Raw genomic sequence first — 20,424 nt, 5'->3', positions numbered from 1 at the left:
ATCAATTTCAGATTGAACTTTTTAGAATGCAAAGGCGAAGAAATAAATACTCTCCAAGAAAACTACTAATAGTTCCAGATTGAAAAGAAAAAGGTATAGGGAACAAAATCAACAGGATATGCAAAAACTCTTTATTTAGTTATTATAAGTAAATCGGATATACGGTACCTTTGATATGGCAGCAACATTGAAGACATGGCAATAAACTTAAATGGCAAAGCTCCCGTGTCATGTTTGAAATACCCAATGTCCACATGGCCACAAAAAGAAAAAAGATAGGTCACACAGTGAAAGGAGTAATGTTACATAAATTATCCTCAAATGCTAAATATTGAGGGAAAGGACATAGTTCCAAACTCCTAACATTGCTGTTGAGAACCCTACATAAGGGAATGTCCTAGAAAAGAGGCAAGCTTGGAGGGAAACGCACATGCATCCACTGTCTCTCATATGTAGCTAAATGTGTCCACCCAATCTCATCAAGCAAAGAAAGTTTCAGATCGAAGAATTTCTTTTTGGCAGGCTCTGCATCATCTTGAATTATGTCACACAGTACCTGAATCGAGGGGACAAGAGATTCAGAAGCTGTTAGTGATTTACCAGTCCCTTTACCCTTTTAACCTATGATCAACAAAATAAAACCACACTTGCATTGAAGACACGCAAGAGTTACTTCATGATTTTAGATTCCCTAATTATAAATTATAATGAGCTATCTCATTAAGTTTTTGTGACTTGGAATCATTAATCACGTTACAATACGAAATGATGAAAAGGACTGATCATACCAGTCAATTTCACCCAAGACCTATAAACTGAGTCTCCTGAGTGTCCGATTCATACCATCAAAAAAACAGACGACATCCTTTTGAGCTTTTATTTTTTTTTCTCTTTTCAAAGGATATCGTCCGTAAAATCAGAAGACATTCTTTCTACTTTTTGCCTTTTTTTTTTCAAAAGGACTGGCTAATATCGTTTTAAAACATGTTTGAACTCATTTTAAGGTATGTTCCTGTTCATGATTAAATATAAATGTGTTCCTTTATTAATATATCAGTTTATTATTGTAATATAAAATAAAATTAAAAATATTTATATTGCACTAGTTTAACTATGGTTAAACCATTGATATCCCTTTGCTATTCGACAACTAGTCCAGTTTTAAAATACTGATAATGCGTGACTGACTACTTAATAAATCTCACCTAGGATCAAACAATAGTGCCGGGTCTACGCACCCAAGTAGACACAGTCCATAAGATATTATTAGTTAGCTAGTAATTAATAAATTGACGAGTTATATGCAGCAACCAATGCAAGACTTGCAAAAAATACCTTCAATGCTGTCCCAAGTCTTTGAGCTCGCCTCTCTCGTGTTACTAAGAGGATTCCATATTTAGGTGACTTCACATCAACCCATTTCTTCAGTTCTTTAAAATTCTCTTCAAACAAATCTCTGCGATCATCTGAGGATTGTTTTTTGTCCAAGCCTCCTTTTGCCCCTTCTGTTGCAGCCGAAGTTGGGGACTTATCTCCGTCCTTTGACAATATACACCAAGTCAAGTCTGCCAACTTTTATTGGTAAAAAAATAATTAAATGTTACCACTATCATAATGGAACTGTGACGCATTTAAGGAGGGTCTCCACATTTTCATCACAAGAATAGTGCGGATGACTCAACGTAAACTTACCAAGAAGAATGTATGTGAAAATGCGGGTAATAAAATTCCATAAATATCATGCCCGTGAGTATTGTAGTCATACAAAAGATAATGAATTTAACTAGTATCCATAGAAAGTGAAAAGTTTTACATAGACATTCCATGGGATTTAATCATTTTATTCGACCATAATGTCCTATATTAATATGTCCTATATTAATATGATGCGGCGGTGACACAGGGAAATACAACTGGATATCTAAATATTTGATACGCACAAAAGAAAAATACTGAAGTTGTCACCTCACATTAAAGGATATTTCCAATTCTTGGGTATATTTTCAATAATTGTATAAGATAGCACTATTGCTTCAAATAGCTACTGGGATAAAATAAAACAACCTCTCCATTAGCCTAATATGACAAATGGAACAGATTTCTGTAATAATATCTGGCATGTTTCTTCACTTAGTTTAGCGTGTATTTAAATTATTGATGAAAATGTACAATAATTGCTTTAAAGAGCCTGACCAGAAAAAATAATAAAGAAGCACAAACCTTTAAAGACTCAATCTCTGCCAGCGCAAGCCCCTTTTGGTATAGTGCCTCTGCCAATTGGTCTCGGGTTAACTCCATCTTTTTTCGGATATTCTGCAGCGAGAATGAAAGATCATTAAATGCCAACAAGTTGCAAATAGACACTGATGGAAATGATAATATATATACTTAGGAAATAATAGGAATTTATCAAGCATTGACTATTAGAAAAAAACCCACATCTTTTTTATTCTTGTAAATATAAGCTATATTATTTTTGTTCACGCATGCAAATATCAGGATGCTGAGTGCTATGTGCACTCGAGCATTCACAGAAACCTCTCTTGAAATGTAGCTTCAGTACCACAATGCAGAGTGAAATAGTGAAGAATTTATTTATCAACATAGAATAAACTTCCCTCGAGCATTCACTGAAATCTCTCTTGAAATGTATTCTTCAGTACCACAATGCAGAGTGGAGGTAGTGAAGAATTTATTTATCAACATAGATAGAATAAACTTCCATAATAAATTTGGTAAAGAACAATGTTAACATTTGATTCCATCACTGTATTGAAATTACACCATAAAAATTTATACAATGTTTGCGTTTAAAGTAATCTACAGAAATGTATCTATTTAGAGTCTTTTCAACAGAGTCCCCATATCATACTATTTGAGAACTTCCGAGTATGAACACATTTCATATGTAATTATATATCCATACTTAATTAAACAGTTAACATAAATAACAGTATTTTGAAGTTCCATAAAGTAGAACCCAGTGTAACCGAAGGATTTAGCACATGTTAATAATTGTTGGTTTCAGTATATATAAAGTAGCTGTAGGACAACTGTCCTCAAGACACTGTAATTAGCTGATGGGCTACAATTAGTTCATTGAGACCTGTAATTGCTCCCTTAATTTACTGTCCTTGTTGTATTAATATATTATATGCATGCAATAACATACAGGATTTCTGCCTGTCTTCTATTCTTTAGGAACAATTTCAGAATGGGCGATGGAAATAGCAATTATTAAAGACAAGATTGTGAACCTCTGCTTCTTCCTCTTCAGGATCATTTTTTAGTGCAAAAAATTTTGCCAGCTCTTCTTTATCAATACTGTCAATCACCTCATCGGCAGCGCCAATCACCTGAAAATTGCAATCATATTTATAGTTTTATTGACAACAGCACAAACTTCAATAGGATAAATTTTCCATATAAGCCTATTAGGATTCAAACCATTACCAAGATAACTAAGGTAGCAAATGGGATTATGAAGTGACATAGTCAAGTACCTCTTCATCATGATTAATTTTGTCTTTGACATTACTCCTAGAAACTAGACCTTCCAAAATGGTTGCAAGTAATGGAGTGTACTTTGGATATTCTGACTGCAAGAAATTATAACATATTCATGTACTAGTTAATGGACAACTGATGAAATTTATCAGAAAATATAGAAACAATTACAATTTGAAAAACATAAAAGAAAAAAAAAATCTTGCAAAAGAATATAATCCAATTACTGTGGGACTACAAAAATATAATGAAGGCAAAAAACAAATTTGGACAAAATTGTATGTACTGACTTTGAGCAAGGCAGATAGCTCTTTCCACTCCGAGCGCTCTTCACAAGTTTCTTGTTTTAAGCTTGCTAGAACTTTTATTTTAGTATCTCTTACCTGATGGACAAGTAAAATTAAAGAACCACCAAAACATGAGATAAACATTCTATCAAATTTGAGGCATAATTAAAGTATAAAGGATTTTTACAATCATCTGTTTCATAACTTGTATAATATACAATATAAATACATGCTCCACTTAAATGGTAAAGGCATTTAAATGACCATAAAAGAAAGAAGTGTATATATCATTCACTCATTTCAGTCAAGATTTTTCATTTTTATAATTATTAAATAAACTGGGTGAATAACCAATTTATAATTTAATATTTAAGATAATGGAATATTCTAAAATACGGGCTTTCAAATACAGTATCAACAAGTAGAAAATACTCTATAAAATGCCATTGATTTGAATCAAGAAAGGGGAACTTCAGTAATAAAATAGTCAGTCATAGGCGTACTAGTAAACTTCAGTTCTAGAAGAAACTGAGAAATCCTCGTTCACATCCATTTACTAATATTTCAAATGCTGAATTTTGAAAAGGTGCAAATATGGAATAGAACACAATTGCCTTAAGAAAAGTTATTCAAAAAGAGCATGAATTGAACCTTAGGTAAAAACAGGAAACAAATAACCAAAGGAAGTTCTTCTGCTAATGTATGACTTTTCTTAGTACCTCTTCGTTTAAGCGTTCTGAAACATTCTTCTTGGAAGATAAGGAAGAACCTTTTCCCTTGTCCTCGTCAATCTTTCAAAAGAAAACATGTAATTAGACATTAGCTTTAGTTACATATGATATGATAGTTGATTCAACAACAGCACAGTTCAATGCTTGCTCAAATAGTTATGAGGATGGGATGTGAAAGTAACTTTAAGGCAGACACCTTATTTGGGGGAACTATATAAGAAATTGTATACGAAGCAGGGTGCTTTTCAGGATTTGTATTTTCTCCCTGACCAGCAAATGATAGCTTCCCATATGAAATTGTCCCTAGCAATACAGATCCGAGTGGAGAATTCTGCAGAAATTTTACAAACACCGTTATATACTGTCAGTAGCAATATCCGAAATGTTGACAGGGGATACTAATGTACCTTGGGAAGCTTTTCTTTTTGTGGTGGACCAATATACAGTCCTTCTTTTATACTGCCAATAAGAAAAAGTCAACACAATTACACGAAGAAATTTAAACCAAGGCTACAAAACTACTCACATACCCTGGAACTAGTGATGAGGACTTAAAGGAACCATTTCCCATCAGGGGGCCATCAGGTTGAGAGAAAAAGCTTAACCGAATTACATCCTAAAACAATCAAAACATAAAAAAGAAAATCAGTAAACAGATAGAAAGAATACTTATAATCTAAATTCTAGTGGTCCATACAGAATTTTTTACAGTTAGACAGCAGAAGCACTCTTTGATAAAGGCATCTACAAACAAATTATTCTCAAACACAAAGTGTCAAACATTTGGAGAATTACAAATCTTCGAGAATCCAGGCAAAAGCTTCTTCAATTTGGGTATGTCTAACCCAACAGCATCATCTGATTTGTGTAATACAGCTGCCACGTGATTTATTAAAATACCATTTAGTAATATTTTCAAAACTCTCCCTTCGATAAGATTTATGATGCCTCGACCCCAATTTTATCATAAGTTACATTCTCAAAGCTACTTCAAAAACCTTCAATCATAGTTGAAAAGCTCTTCTAGACTTCAGTAGCAATTGTCCATTTGTGAAATACTTTTAATTGATATGATAAACTACCTTCTCTTCCAAATTTCGCTCAATGAATAACACCAAATGCCTCATCTTTTCCAAAATCTGCACATTGTCATGCCTGAAACAAATAAATTATAAACTATTATGAATGCAAGTGATGGGAACCAATAAGAACAATCGTGAAAACTAATGTTTTATTAGATACAACAAGTGTAATGATAACTCTCATTTTTGCATTTATTGGTAGAAAATAGGAGCTAATTTATTATTAGAATAGGTTTAATCATAAGTATCATAGCAGCTATGTATTGTTAGAATATGTTCAATAATAACCGTCATGTTGACAATGTACGACAAAGTAAGTTGAAGTTCAATGCTATTAAATGTATGTATAAGGGGGAATATAGATAAAAGTGCCTGTTTTGTTTGCTCATACTTCAGATAGTAAATACTGCCGTATTGTATGTATTTTGTGAGATTTAAGAATTCAGCTCAACTGGTATTCTATCAGTAAGGGACTAAGTTGAATGATCTTTTATGCATAAATATTTTATGAATCAAGAAACATTCAAATTGTGCTATGCTGGTTTCTTATTAGAAGTATAATAAATAAATCAAACTTTCAAGTTCTCTTACCAGTATTAGTTCACTACTAGCATTCAACCGCCACCAATGAATTGAAATATATTTCAAAATTTACAAAGTAATGCCATCAGGTCTATTCAAAGCATCAACGGGAACAAAGAAGTATGTCCATTCTCATCACGGGTTTATGCTAAGAAAAAGACATGTACCTCAAATATAACTGTAAAGTATATTCTCCTTTGGGAAGATTAGAAGAACTTGGATAGACATCTCCACTTGAATATATGCGCTATAAATCAGAACAGAAAAAGCAAGAGATATAAAATATATCATGAACAGACATGGTATACATTATTTTAGAGAAATGAACATTTTTTTTCCCATCTTTCTCCAGGAGCTAAAGAAAAATATGCGATAATTTCCTTGGAGAAAAGTATTTCGAAACATGTGAAAGAGCTACCCAAATAGAAAAGATGTTGGAATACACCCAAAAAAAAAAAATATCATGTAGCAAAGCCCATTACAGACTTACACTGGCATTCTCACCCAATAGGTTATAAATCCCACTACTTTATAACCTGACTATTAGTAAATTGTAATTAGTCCGAAAAAATTGCAAAAATTAAAACTCATAATTTCTATATAAGAACCCAAGCTAAATGCATCTTATTATTCATAATAATGAGCAAAAGAATATCTAACCTAAATAATTTATACTTTCTAGAAGGTAATTAAATATTAATATACCTTGTTTGAGTCAGAAATCATGTAAAATTGGGACTCAAATTTAGTGTCATATATCCGGTCATTTAACAATGGTATGTGAGGTTTTATTTGAGCTCCATCTTCCAATTTGATCTTGTAGCTGCAAAATCAGGATACTGAGAAAAGGCCATTCACATTATCTAAAGACAAATGACACAAAATTTATATAGCTCACGTCAAAGTCAGTGCCAGTATCTGCTGTCCAGAAGGAAGTTTGTCACGATCTGTTGAAAGTGCACTAATCTTAGAATCTATTGGTCGATATGGTACCCTAATCTGAAAGTTTCGTACACATTGGGAAACAAGTAAATCTTATTTGTATTTCAAATCAACAGCATAGCATAACAGGATATTATAAATATAAGGACAGAAAAGTAGCTTTAAAAAGATAACCTTGTTCAGAATTGCCACAGGTGCAAGTTCCTCAGATACCAGTAGTGTTTCAGTGTCAATCCTAACTGGTGCATCACTACCATCAAGTATAACATCCTGATTGACTTTTATCCCGTGAAACACAACCTGGAATTTTGTGTACACAGTAGAATTGTATCTTCAGTGCAGAATGAAATAACTCACCATCATATCCCATTTTATAAAAGAAATCACACATGAAGCCCAAACAATCATTCATGAAAGAGATCCAATTATGCTTTCTTCATAGACTTCAATATATGAAAGGGCAAAAGAAATACTGTATCAAGACGAAGGAAAAAAGTCATGTTTATTCATGAGATATTTCAACAGCCTTCACCTTTTAACTGTTGTTAATTAAGTTCCTGATTTGTTGTATAGATGAAAAATGAAAAATATCAACCATCATCACACAAATACAAGCAAGGTGATATTAAAGAAATGAAATGCATCTAACATCAACTACCAAAAGTAATAGGAAAAATCATCATGTGTCATACAATTCAAAATGTAGAAGATTACTCATTTTCTCATAAAAGAAACAGCTAGTCTATCCAAATATCAGAGAGCGGGAAAATTCATCTTCATAAGGATTCTATTACCTCAAAATCCACACTCGCAGACTCATGACTTCCTATGCCACTTGACCAAAACTGAGAAATGACTAGTTCCAATGTCTGACCACTTACTACCCTAAAGGCAAAGCTTTTCGCAGCAGGAGAAGGAAAAATTACAGCACTCTCCCATTTCAAAGGTCTTTGCAGTGGGCACAGCTGGGATAGAATTATGTGTCAACAAGATTACCATAATCTGACGAAGTTTCAAGCCACAAGTCATACCTGAACAGCATCCACATAAAATCTTCTTGCTGTGTCGAAATCTGATGTTTTCATTGTTGCTTCAGCCCAAGTTGCACCATGCGGCACTTCGATGTATCTTCTTTCTATATGGCCTAGTAAAGCAAGAAACAAAAAGTAAATAACTGAAAGTTTTATGCACTTCCTTTTTTGGTCTACGATTAGTTTATGGATTAGGCCATTGTGTGTAGGAGCATCTCCTTCCTAAGTCTCGCCCACTGGTGGCTATGCATTATGTAAAACTATAGGGAAAAAGGAATCAATACCATTAATAGTGGAAATTTAATATCCTCTAATTAACAAAAGCATGATAAGAGACTAAATAAAAATGTTCGAAATAATACATATATAATCTAGATATTCCTTATTATATAGGATCAACTCCTTATTTTATTTTTATAATTATAACACATTACATGTAGATCCCAGATTTAAAACCTTAGTAGGACACCAACGAAGAGAAGCATGAAGATAAAGTTGATCAACTAATGCCCACCTGGCTGGAATAATAACTTTGAAAAAGAAATTTGTGGAGGCAGGTTAGTTACAGCCTTAGGCTTTGTTATGGTGATTGGAATTCTGAAAAGAGGACCACGCCATGGAGCTTTGTAGTCAATACCATAGACCTCAAAATAATGAAGACCATCCGAAAGATTGGAAGGATCGACCAATACACTGAAAACGGGAGGAAAAAAATTTTCATTAAGAAAACAGAACTACAAATTAACATTATAAAACAAAAACTCAGCCAAATAACCATTAAAAAAAGGATATCTGTCCTAATTATATTTTAGTTCAACACAGTTAATTTTCCTTCAGGATGAAGTTGTAAACATGATATTGTCTTTTTGAAGTTGTTGTAAACTACTTTTAACAGACTGCTAATTCTATAGTTTCAATTGAATTTCTATTGTTTGGTTAAACTTTAGACCTTTTTAATTAAAAAATAATTATTTTCCATTAAAACACTCATGGATTGCTTGTCCTGTGCCAATTATACTAAGTAGAAATTAGTAACTTCTACATCGCAAGCACTTTTTGCTTTCAGGTAATCAACGTGTTAGTAACTATGCGTTTTCGCTCTCCAATATTCTTCATGCTCTCTGTTAAAAGTGAGCTTTAAGCCTAACTCAACCCCACAAAACCGGCTTGTAAGATGAGGTTTGCACCTCACTTGTATATTATGAATTGACCTTATCTCTAATCGATGTGGGACTTCCAACACACCCCCTCATGCCGAGGTATATTCATCTCGTGCGTGGGACAAGAAATTAGTGGGTGGTCCGTTAGCAGCCCGATATCGGGTGGAACAAAATGTCCAAGAAAGTTCGTTAGGATAGGCTCTAACTTAGCTCTGATACCATGTTAGAAGTGGGCTTTAAGCCTAACTCAACCCCACAAAACCGGCTTGTAAGGTGAGGTTTGCACCTCACTTATATATTGTGAATTGGCCTTATCTCTAATCGATGTGGGACTTCCAACACCCTCCGACTATTTTTAACATGTTTGACTCAATAATATGTTCCAGCTTAAGGGAGGGTGTTAAAAACATGATTTGAAAGGACAAAACTTATTGAAGATTGATTGTCAATTTGACCAAGACAAAGTCATGTCCAGGAAATGTCTACTAATTTTGCCATTATTTATTTTGTCAGCTCCAGCAACTAATTAGCTGACAAGTTTACTATGTCCTCAAGGTCTCATGTTGATGACAATAGTAAAAAGCTTGTCTCATATGATACGTATACTTCAACTTGAGGGGGATTTGATGAGATATGATTTGATTATGTTGAATATATGATTTAATACATTAAATAAGGAGATATGAAATGATTTGATATAGAAATATCTTGCAAATATTTCACATTATTATATATCAATTTTGTTCCTTGTTATGATATCTCTTCTCTATTATAATAAGAAAGCTCGTGTATATAGACCTCACAGAATTCATCATATGCTGTCTTAATTTCTCTTTTCTCAACATGGTACCAAAAAGTACCATCTTCCATGACTTGTTTTGCACCAATTCTTTTAGCATATCTCTTAGAATTTACTTTATTTTTTATATCTTTCTTATTTAATTAGATCTTTGTAGTTACAGGAATACCTTATTAGAATATGATTTTTAAGTATACCATATCATGTATTTATTGTCATCTGCGTATAGAAAATGGAATTTTTTTGTTTAGTAATACACAATTTTCAGCATCTCTTCCATCTATGTCTCTCCCTTTCAACAATGTTCACATGGGAAACTTCAATATTTAGGTTGCACTAACATTTTAGAAGTTCTATAAGCTAGTACTTCTAGAAGTGTACCACTATTTTGGAAAAGGTATAAAATCAATTAAATGTTGCTAAAAGAGGAATGCTAGTAACAAACTTTTATAATTGACTGAAACTTCTTGAAAATCACAAAACTGTGTGCCTATCATTGTATTTTACAAAACCCACTTATAGTTTCATAGTTTCTAATAAATTTTCAACCAATACTAGTGAGTTAGAACGTGCTGCTAACACTTCTCTCGTTGAAATCCTAGGAAATTTTAAGGGGCCTCTTTTTCACTCCCAAGTTAGTTGGGTGCTGGTTATTGATCTTTGAAGCTCGCATTATTTGGATGAGCTTGTGGTCATCTTGGTTAGATGAAAATCACAACTAAGATTGTGCAAGGAAGTAAAGTGACCACTTCAAAATCATTATACAAGTACTTGAGATTAAAACAGAGAAATATGTTTTCAGAAGGCTTGAAAGATCCTTCTCATGTTCATATATTTATATTGAGTAGGAGCTAGTACAATAGAAAGATGAAAAGCTAAGAGACTGGCCTAGACTGCTGTACAATGATTAGAGATAACTCAACACTCAACTCCCTACTAAAGTCCTACTGACTACACTAGCAGAAATAATTATTTCAACACAAGTAATGTTGTACATGAAATGGTTATAATTGATTGATTGAGCAACATGCCGTGAACAAAATTATGATAACAAAAACACAATTGCTTCACAAATGCAAAGGAAGTGTTTCCAAGCGAGCAGGAAGGATTGACAGAACACAGGCAAAGTAAGAAAATCATTTCAATTTCTCACAGAATCCATACATCAAATTATTAGCATAGAGATAAACCAAGAGAAAGAAAGGTGTTTACATCTTGTTCAAAAAACTTTGCTCACAACTTCATTAAGGAAAAGCAGTACAAAATTTAAATATTAACACATAAAGCTAAAGACACAGAACGGAAACAATTTAATCAACAGAAACATTAGTACATATCTCATAAATTATATTAATTAATATTGAAATAACAAATCAGGAGTGTATTAATTTCTGTTTATCACAAAAAACAGAAGACAAGAGCAAAGACCATTCTATCAATACATTCAATGCAAAATTACGTAAAATTATGGCAATATGTGCAAACAAATGAAAATAACGGCAAAGTAGAGGACACTAACTTGAAGCTGCGACCATTATTAGTGAGCAAAAGATAGTCGGGGGACTTCACAACTGTTTCTTCTGTAGAATGTAATTCAATGTACTCCTCAAATGGAACCAAATCCTCTAAGTTGTCAGCATCTTCATGAAATTTTGGATTAACTTGCACTGTCCACTGTGAATATGTTCAACCAAAAGTTTAAAACAATTACTTACTGAAATCAGAGGACCAGAAGTAAAACATACAAGTAGCTAATGAGAATATTAGAAATTTAGGAAATAGAAATGACATAAGAAGTAGAAATGACAAGAGAAGACATTTGCAAAAGTTGCAGGATGTAATATATCGGTCAAAAACTTATTCCACGGTAAGTCAGCCAAATTAATTGGGTGACAATTATGTTTGGCATATTGACAACTGTAAAAGCTGATAGGTCATTATTATTGTTTTCAAAAACAATTCTGAGCTTTCTAACATTTGTTAATAAGTCTGTATCCTGACTTGAAGAAAACAGAAAGAGAATAACAAGACATGTCTCTAGGTGTTTCTACTTTCTGTTTGTGAAAAAAGAAACTGTTAGCTTTGAAAACAACTTTCAAAACTTAAGACATTTTTCAATACGAAATTGATAGCAACATATTGTGGAATTGTATTAAAAAATAAATTTATACAAAAAAAAAAAAACTCAGAGGGGTATCAGACGTACAATTCCTCATCAACTTTTTACCAACAGACAAGACACAGACAATAATTTTTTATTTCATTTTCATTTACTAGTATAGTATCATTGTTAACTCTTCAATTTCTCATCATTGGTACAATTCCTGTATCAGTTAATCAATATTGGATCGAAGTACAAATCATCAGTAATTGGTTTTCCCGTCTTTAATTTCACTCTACAACTTTCAAAAGATCTGACTCAATAATTGTGATCAACAATGCAGTGATGCACAACAAATTGATCAATGATCTCACCTCGGTAGATTGAGTGCAAGCACTAGCCTCCCTAAGGTAGATGCCCCTTGATGAAGGATCTGCCATTAGTAATCATAAAAAAGTATCAGATATTTGTCTACCATCTAGCTTTTCCTCCAAGCCAAGTTTTGTGTAAACTTTCTTAATTTCAATTCAAATTTCTTTAATCCTAATAGAGCATCAAGTTGTCTAAGTAATTAGATTATTTATCCATGGGCATGAACCAACAATCTATTAGGTGAAAGCATGCGAATGATTCTATGTTAACACACCCCTCACTTGAGAACCCTTAGTCACACATGGTAGGCTAGGCCCCAGACTCTTATTAAAAGAATGACAATTGAACTCAGATCTGATATCATTTAATGAGCGACCCATTGGGAAGTCCCACATCACCTGCCTCAAGTCTTGGAACGTGGCTTATATACATGTTAGGCTACTTCACTAAATGACAATTGGTTTTAAGAGGAAATCCAACATGGTGTCATAGTCTATAGCTAACCTTGGAGGGGAAGTGTTGGAAAAGTAACTTCGCCTGCCCCAGGTCTTGAAGTGCCAGCTTATATATTTGTCAGACAACTTTACTTAATGTCAATTGGTCTTAAAATGAAATCTGACACCAACTATCCCGTAAGCTTAAGACGCATGAATGATTTTAATCTTATGTACACAAATGACACACTACACTTTCTACGGTCACAAATATAAGGGAAAAACAATAGATAATATATTTCCTTTATTTGGTCAAATAAGGAGAAGGTAAAATGTAATGATAGAGACTCACTACTTTTTCCAGATTGCTGGATTTTTATTTGATACCAAACACATGGAACATTTTGACACTTCTGTATATATTCAAAAGCCCTGTCAAGGAGTGTATGATTGAAGTCAATAAATGTCAAATAACTACCATTTTAATAAAATGTCCATTGAAGTAAAAATTGGGAAAATTATTTAACTTGTCAACTTGCATAAGCCCTTGTCCAGTGGATAATTTATCCTCGGGTAGATCACCTATGGGGACTGCAGTATTTTCAAGTGCTATCCTCACACTGTATGGACTCACAGGAATTCCCTCAGCCTGCGTGCAAATCAATTCACATTCCAAAAACTAGAGATATATGTGCAAATAAAGACAACTACATAAGAAAAGCTACAAAAGAACCACATGCAAGAACCTTCATTGCACTTATGACCAATGCAATTCCTCCACAGGCTGATGGTGATGCCATTGATGTCCCATTCATGAGCATACGCCGTTGCAGAGTCCATGTGGGAACAGGAGCAACAGCACCACCCGGAGCACTCACACAAACACCAAGGTCTCCATCAGCTGTTGGTCCTCTGCTAGACCTGTATCCATAAAAAATATACAATGATAATGATGCTAAAAAATAAGTAACAGCAGTAAAGATGAAGGATATAAGAAGTCATCCAATTAGGAAGATTTCAGGGAACCGAAGCAAATATACCAAGTGTATTCAAGCCCATCAGAAGGAGGCTCAACAACACAATGAGCACCAGCAGCCATAGCAGGAGATACATATGCGCCAACACCTATGATACTTGAGGAAGTACCACCAGGTGCACCAACGGTGCTCAATCCCGGTCCACTGTTACCAGCACTGCTCACAAATATCAAACGATGCTTGTTCACCACCTAGAAGAAATCAACCAGAATATCAAATACTTAAGAAAATACAAAAGTGACATGCAAATGATATCGATGGGCAACTAAAATCACAAGTCTAAGAAAATACTTCATTCACAAGGTCAACAAAGCGCCCATAGTCTGGTAGTAATGTTCCTTCACCATAACTCATGTTGATAAGGTCACACTTATGCTGAAAAGGAAACGTAGAACGTCCATCATTAAAACTCTTCTTTATGCAAGATGTTATGTTATAACATCCAAAAACAAACTCAGTTCATCAAAAACGCAAAAATCAAAGGCAAATCATATTTCTCTTGTCAGAATATCCAGGATAATCAGCTAAAGAAAGAAACTTTTGAAGCACCTCCACAGCTGCTATCAGTGCGCGAGTTAAGCCGGTTCCTGTTTCCATTGAACCTAAGCGAGAATCCCCAATTTTACAAGATATTATTTGTGCGCCAGGTGCAACTCCATTCAACAAGGGCTCCTAAAAACAATTTGTATATCAAAAGGCTATTCTTCGTAAGAATATTGCACTATGTGGATAAAATTATATATCTGTACCTTTGGGTGGAAAGCAGTAGCTATACCAGCAACATGGGTGGCATGTGGAGAACTGTCTGTTACGATACTCAAGACATTCCCATCATTATAGACATTAGCAACAAATGTACAAGCATCTAATTTGCTGAAGACACCATACTTCCTCTCTATTCTGAAAAAATGGGCGGTCACAATTAGCATTGGAACCATATATGAATTCAATGTGTACCCCACTTAATAGAAACAAAAATGACAATAATTGCTTCAATAGATAAACAGCATAAGTTTATTTTCTTCAATGACAAAGAAAATTAACTCAAAAACATATTAAATATAGTCAAGGTGGGAACCAAGCTCTTCCAATTCACTTGTTAAGTTGCTCCTTTTTTAGTTTCTAGGAAAATTGTCTATTTGACATTTTTTTCTGTAAGACATAAACAGTAAAACATGTATAAACCCCAAAAGAAGAACCAAATATATTTAGAAGCAGTATTTGCAGAATGGAATCTAAATTGTTTTAATGTAAAAAAAAAATATTGTTTTAATATGATCACATAAAAGTAAAGGGTCAAACTGTTTTAAAATAAATTTCCAAAACAGAACATGGAAACTTCAACCCCATTCACCAACTCATTTCACATTTTACTTTATATTTAAAGGATGACATCATTTTTTCATATATACAACATTTGTAGTAGCATTTTGTTGTAGTAGAAATATATCAGGAAATCAAGGTTGGAATCAATAGAACAAGGTTTCCAAACCAAGGGCTGCATGCAGTGACAATCAAACAGAGGGTCCTTTGTGGTAGGAAATTTGTTGCCAAAAAAAAAAATTATCTGCCAATTTCATGAGACATCTCCAGACAAAAGCTATCAAATTAGATTAAGATTTATATTATAATAAATATTAACACAACTAAGGTTAAGATTTATAATAAATATTAACACTGGGAACTAAATGTACCTATAATTAGTTAAAGGCACAAAATCAACAAGCTTTCCACTATTTGGATCATCCTCCAGACTCTGTGTGTCAAGGGCAACCCTCCAAACCTCTCCGTCATGCCAGACAACGGCGTCTATGACAGGCCCTCTATCATCATAGCTCTAAAACATGAAACAGCATCACCTTTTTCAAATCCAGGAATTTCAATTGACAAAAATCACGGTGGGAGCACAAATACAATACAAGTATAAATGTTTCTCTTTATTTGAGTAGACAAGTGAGATAGAGAACAATAAGAGTTTCATTATCTGTGAGCAGGGTGAAAAAGATTTTTCCAATATTATTTCATACAGTAACAATCATTGTATCATCCTCATTCCACCATTTATGAGTGTCCTATAACACTTTAAAATCAAATCAATCATTTATTTTCTATTTCAAGCACAGGAAAAGGCAGATTACCAAAGAGAAACAAGAAAGATTACGTGCTCAGCACTCACCTCAGATTGTTTTCTCAGAATATCAAGTCTATTTTGGATATCTTCCCTGGCCCTTTTAAGACGTACATCCTCTACCTTGATGTGTTGCTAGAAAACGTATCATGTTTGAGTTATATAGAAAGAAAATGATATACAAAAATAAAAACAAACATATCATATCTAGCGTAGCAAGATAGCTATCCATAAAATTAACAGTATCATCTATAAAGTCATCTAGTTATTAGAAAAAAACAGCAGCCACTCAACAGATTTCAATCATTAAATAAGCATCCAGAAGGAAAAAAAAATTAAAGCATCATCTGTTCATAATAGACAATGGCACACAAAAGCACTACTGATGAGTACATCCAGTAGAAACATTAAGAGAATACATCAATGCAGCACACAAGTAGGAAGGTGCAATAACAAAAGGAGAAGATGTAAACAGCTTGACCCTACAATATGCATTGCCTACTAAACAAAATGTTTAAGTCTTTTGAGTACATCATACGTAATTAAAGGTTCTACAGTCCTGGTAAGAATCAATAAAATTTCCAATGAACCTGATCAAAGTCAGCAAGTTGTTTTACAGTCTTAGCAATTTCCTCCTGGTTTTTCTCATCCCATATTTTCTTTCTTTCTTTCTGCCAATAGAAAATTCAAAAGAAGAAAACAGAAATTAGATCTAATAACCAGAGGCATGAAGCCTAAAGAAAAACTAAAATATTTCATAAAATTGCAATACAACCTTCAAACGAGAAGTCAAAGTTTCCGTGAATAGCTCATAAACCAATTTATAGCCCACATGCCATTCACCAGAAGGATTCTTCCATGATGTATTGATAACCAATGATGCCCCTGTAAAATATTTTTTCATAAAGATTGAACCATAGACACGAGCTTAATAATTCAATGGTTCATTTCCCTTGAGTAACACGATTGATTAAACAGAAAAGGGAAGAAACAAGCACCAGAGTAGGGGATCCATGCATTCACACAAAAACAGCAATCAGAAAACAGAAGAAAACAAGAAAAACAAAATGCTTCATCAGATTTGTTGGAGCAGGAAACTTTAAGGGCATGTTTGGTTTCTGTTTTCAGTAAGAGTCTTTTGACTGAAATAATAAAGAATCAATGAAACATCACAGACAAGTGTTTACTTATTTTAATATATGACAAGGTAGGAACTTCAAAACCAAGAAAACAAAAGAGTTCAAAGATAGTATTCAAATTATTATTCTGTAAGCATAAAAAAAATCATTATCCTGTAAATAATAAAAAAAAATGGAACACTGCCTCATCAACAGAAGGCTGTAATTAAACATGATATTCTATAACTACTCTAGGAAAAAATTATCTAAACAGATTTTTATGATTACTATTTTCTTCAAAACGGTTTCAGAATAATATTTTACAGAACTGAAATCCAAATCAATAGAACAAGATCAAAACCAATCCGGCCATTGTATTCGAACTTTGTCTCTTAGCTAGGGTATCCTATAAATCATTTCGTTAATGTATATGCAATCAAGAGTATCAAATTGCTTTCAGGCTGACCTAGTCACTGTAATAATTGTCTAGCTTCATCCAAAAGCACTAACCTGAAGCCCCACAAATATGACCGTCAGCATCAGCCTTCACCACCTTTGAGGTATCAATATCACCACTCCCTGTGCTGAGGAAACAAAAAGTACCGGTATATGTATTGAGAAACCAGTACACAATTAAAAGAATTATCAGATAAAATCTAACATGAAGTACTTTCTGTTTACCAATCAATGACATCGAGAACTTTTGGCTTCCCATCTGAGGTAATCTGTAATCCATCAGCAGCTGGGTCTACACCAGAATCTGTAAACATGCAAATCTAATTATTGAACAAATTTGGCATATATAGAGTTAACACATGCAGTCATAGTATAAGAAAAACATGCATAAGAATACAAGCAACATAATCATTTTCTAAAAGGCATTCTAGTAGCATCAGCAGATTAGATGGGCAGCTAGCCAACAAAAAAACAAAGTGCAGGTTACTTTCATTACTTTGCAGTCTAGACGGAACATCGAAGAAGTAACGCACTTTCCATTAAAAAACAAGAAAAGTGGATCCAGACATAACCAAAATAGAAAATATGCAAACATAGCTTGGGACGAACACAGCGTTTATCTTCATCACTAAATCCTAGCAAAAAAACAATTAAAGATTCAAAGACAACAACAAATCCCCGACATATAAATGCTGACCCAACACAAAATCTTAATCACCAACACTCCTTACAAACAAAACATTCTTAAAGCACTGAAAAACACTTCATTAGCCCAACCAATCCAACATGGTTACCACAACAGGTTCTCTCGTCAGTCAGCAGTCTTCAACGGGTTCTCTGTGGGTTTTTCAAGAGGATTGAGATTCAATAGCAATGAGACACAAGTCAAACCCATATAAAGGATAGACACCAACTTCAACTCATAACGTATGGATTTACGAGTTTTCTTCTAAGTTGTTCAACGTTCTCATTTCTATCAAAATCGCACATGGATTCCTAACACTACCTAACCAAAAGCCAAACCACAGAAATGAACATAACTAAATCCAATCGCTTCCATTCCAAAACAAACAAATTCCAACAATTTCAGCATCTCTTCAATTTATTTTCATCAAGTCCACGACAAATGCAAACCAAACACAAAATTAATCCGAAAACAAAACTCCGAAACGCATCTTAGTTTTTATTAGCTCCACTCTCAAAACTTCAATATAATATAATACATACTAATCACACAAGAAAACTCAAACACAGTCCTCAACTCGAGATTATTTCCGATTGTTCACTTCCAAACATTTCAACATCCGAATTTTAAAACAGTTCAAAAAAAAAAATCGACGAAGAACGCATAGTGGAGCAAAAGTCAACGGCGCAAGAGTACCGAAGATGGCGATGAGAGCGCCGCGACCGTCGTACTCGGGATGAGCGTCGAGGAAACGATCGACGCCAATCTCCTTCTTAGGCATGAGCGAAGCAAGGAAAGTGGATTCGTTCAGCTTGAACTCGCGCAGAGAGGAAGAACCATCTCTATTCTTGTTACTGCTGTTGCTGCTTTTATCGCCGGTGATGGTGGAAATGGATGAAGAGCACGGCATTGACCTGTGCAAGATACGGCGGCGTTTCGATGCAAAGCTCTCCAAGCTCGAAGCTCTTCGTGTATCTGAGTATGCGAGAGCGATCGGTATATGTATTGTATGAGAGTCAGAGCCTCAGGAGTGATGAAAATGGAGATGGTGATGAGAGTGTTGATTGCGTCGTGTCGGGCGTTGGTTTTGTTGCGATGAAGAGACAGTGAGGGTGTTTGGGTAATTTTGCATAAATATCTGACGTGGCGTATTTTGTGCAATACAGAAACATAAGAAACATGTATACGGGTATATTTTCACCAAGTGTTACATTTAGGATAATACAGTGCAAACTCAATAAGCACTCTCATGAAAGTAAAAAATTCAGATTTATTAAATAAATAAGAATATTAAAAGTTGAAATTTTTGAATTGTTGTTGTGTATATAATGTTGGTAGAATAGAATTATGGTGATCTCAACAGAACGTTTTTTTTACATTAAATAAAAGTAAATTAAATTAAATATTTACAGAATAGATTAAGGTGGTTAGAGATATAGAATCATGATGATTCTATAATGGTATAATTGAATCATGGTAATCTCAACTGAACCGATCATTAAATAAAAATAAATCAAATTAAACATTTTTACAAAATAGATTAAAGTGGTTAGAGACATAGAATCAAATCAGATGGATTCCATAATTATAAAATGAATTGTTATCGTCTCAACATTAATTTAAATCATTATAATGCATCTAGTGGATGAGATTAAAAGACAAATTGTCATGAAAAGTAAAAAATTCAGAGTTACTAAATAAAAAAAGAGTATTAAAGGTTGAAATTTTTGAAATTGAAAAAGAAATGGATAAATAAGTTAATTTTACACTTTCAATTATTGCTTTGTGTATTATGTTGGTAGAATATAATCATGGTGATCTCAACTGAACCAATATTTTTGGCATTAAATAAAAGTAAATTAAATTAAATATTTTTACAAAATAGATTAAAGTGGTTAGAGACATAGAATCAAATCAGATGGATTCCATAACTATAAAGTGAAGTGTTATGGTTTCAACATTAATTTATATC

The 20,424-nt window shown here is 33.6% G+C and overlaps 1 protein-coding gene across 2 annotated transcripts; it reads right to left on the bottom strand.

The window, feature by feature from the left end:
* Positions 1-115: 115 nt before the first annotated feature.
* Positions 116-19,527, bottom strand: LOC114180988 (tripeptidyl-peptidase 2-like). 2 transcript variants are annotated; one of them, XM_028067295.1, is made up of 34 exons: positions 19,149-19,527; positions 17,993-18,071; positions 17,822-17,895; positions 16,969-17,078; positions 16,784-16,864; positions 16,242-16,328; positions 15,760-15,902; positions 14,815-14,965; positions 14,615-14,737; positions 14,357-14,440; positions 14,069-14,256; positions 13,775-13,949; positions 13,556-13,677; positions 13,381-13,460; positions 12,597-12,655; positions 11,641-11,795; positions 8,677-8,855; positions 8,163-8,275; positions 7,926-8,096; positions 7,306-7,431; positions 7,088-7,188; positions 6,895-7,012; positions 6,357-6,436; positions 5,608-5,680; positions 5,056-5,141; positions 4,933-4,984; positions 4,722-4,856; positions 4,514-4,585; positions 3,798-3,890; positions 3,504-3,599; positions 3,258-3,356; positions 2,221-2,313; positions 1,336-1,572; positions 116-556 (listed from the first exon to the last, which is right to left on the bottom strand). In XM_028067295.1, exons 1-34 carry the CDS (start codon positions 19,360-19,362, stop codon positions 398-400), a joined length of 4,008 nt encoding a protein of 1,335 aa, XP_027923096.1. In that variant the 5' UTR covers positions 19,363-19,527; the 3' UTR covers positions 116-397. The 2 variants fall into 2 exon arrangements, with proteins under 2 accessions (XP_027923096.1, XP_027923097.1); XM_028067296.1 differs by having other exon boundaries at positions 1,336-1,539.
* Between the last annotated feature and the right edge of the window lie 897 nt (positions 19,528-20,424).

Source organism: Vigna unguiculata, chromosome 4 (assembly GCF_004118075.2).
Source record: "Vigna unguiculata cultivar IT97K-499-35 chromosome 4, ASM411807v1, whole genome shotgun sequence".
NCBI lineage: Eukaryota > Viridiplantae > Streptophyta > Magnoliopsida > Fabales > Fabaceae > Vigna > Vigna unguiculata.
The sequence above is the reverse complement of the archived record's forward strand: the minus strand, read 5'-3'. Positions and strand labels throughout refer to the sequence as shown.

Coding starts and splice junctions, on each gene's coding strand:
- LOC114180988 (XM_028067295.1), bottom strand. CDS start 19,362: ATGCCGTGCTCTTCATCCATTTCCACCATCACCGGCGATAAAAGCAGC. Junction 7,013..7,087: donor ATACTGGCACTGACTTTGAC/GTGAGCTATATA, acceptor CTGATTTTGCAG/CTACAAGATCAAATTGGAAG. Junction 4,985..5,055: donor TCCTCATCACTAGTTCCAGG/GTATGTGAGTAG, acceptor TCTTATTGGCAG/TATAAAAGAAGGACTGTATA.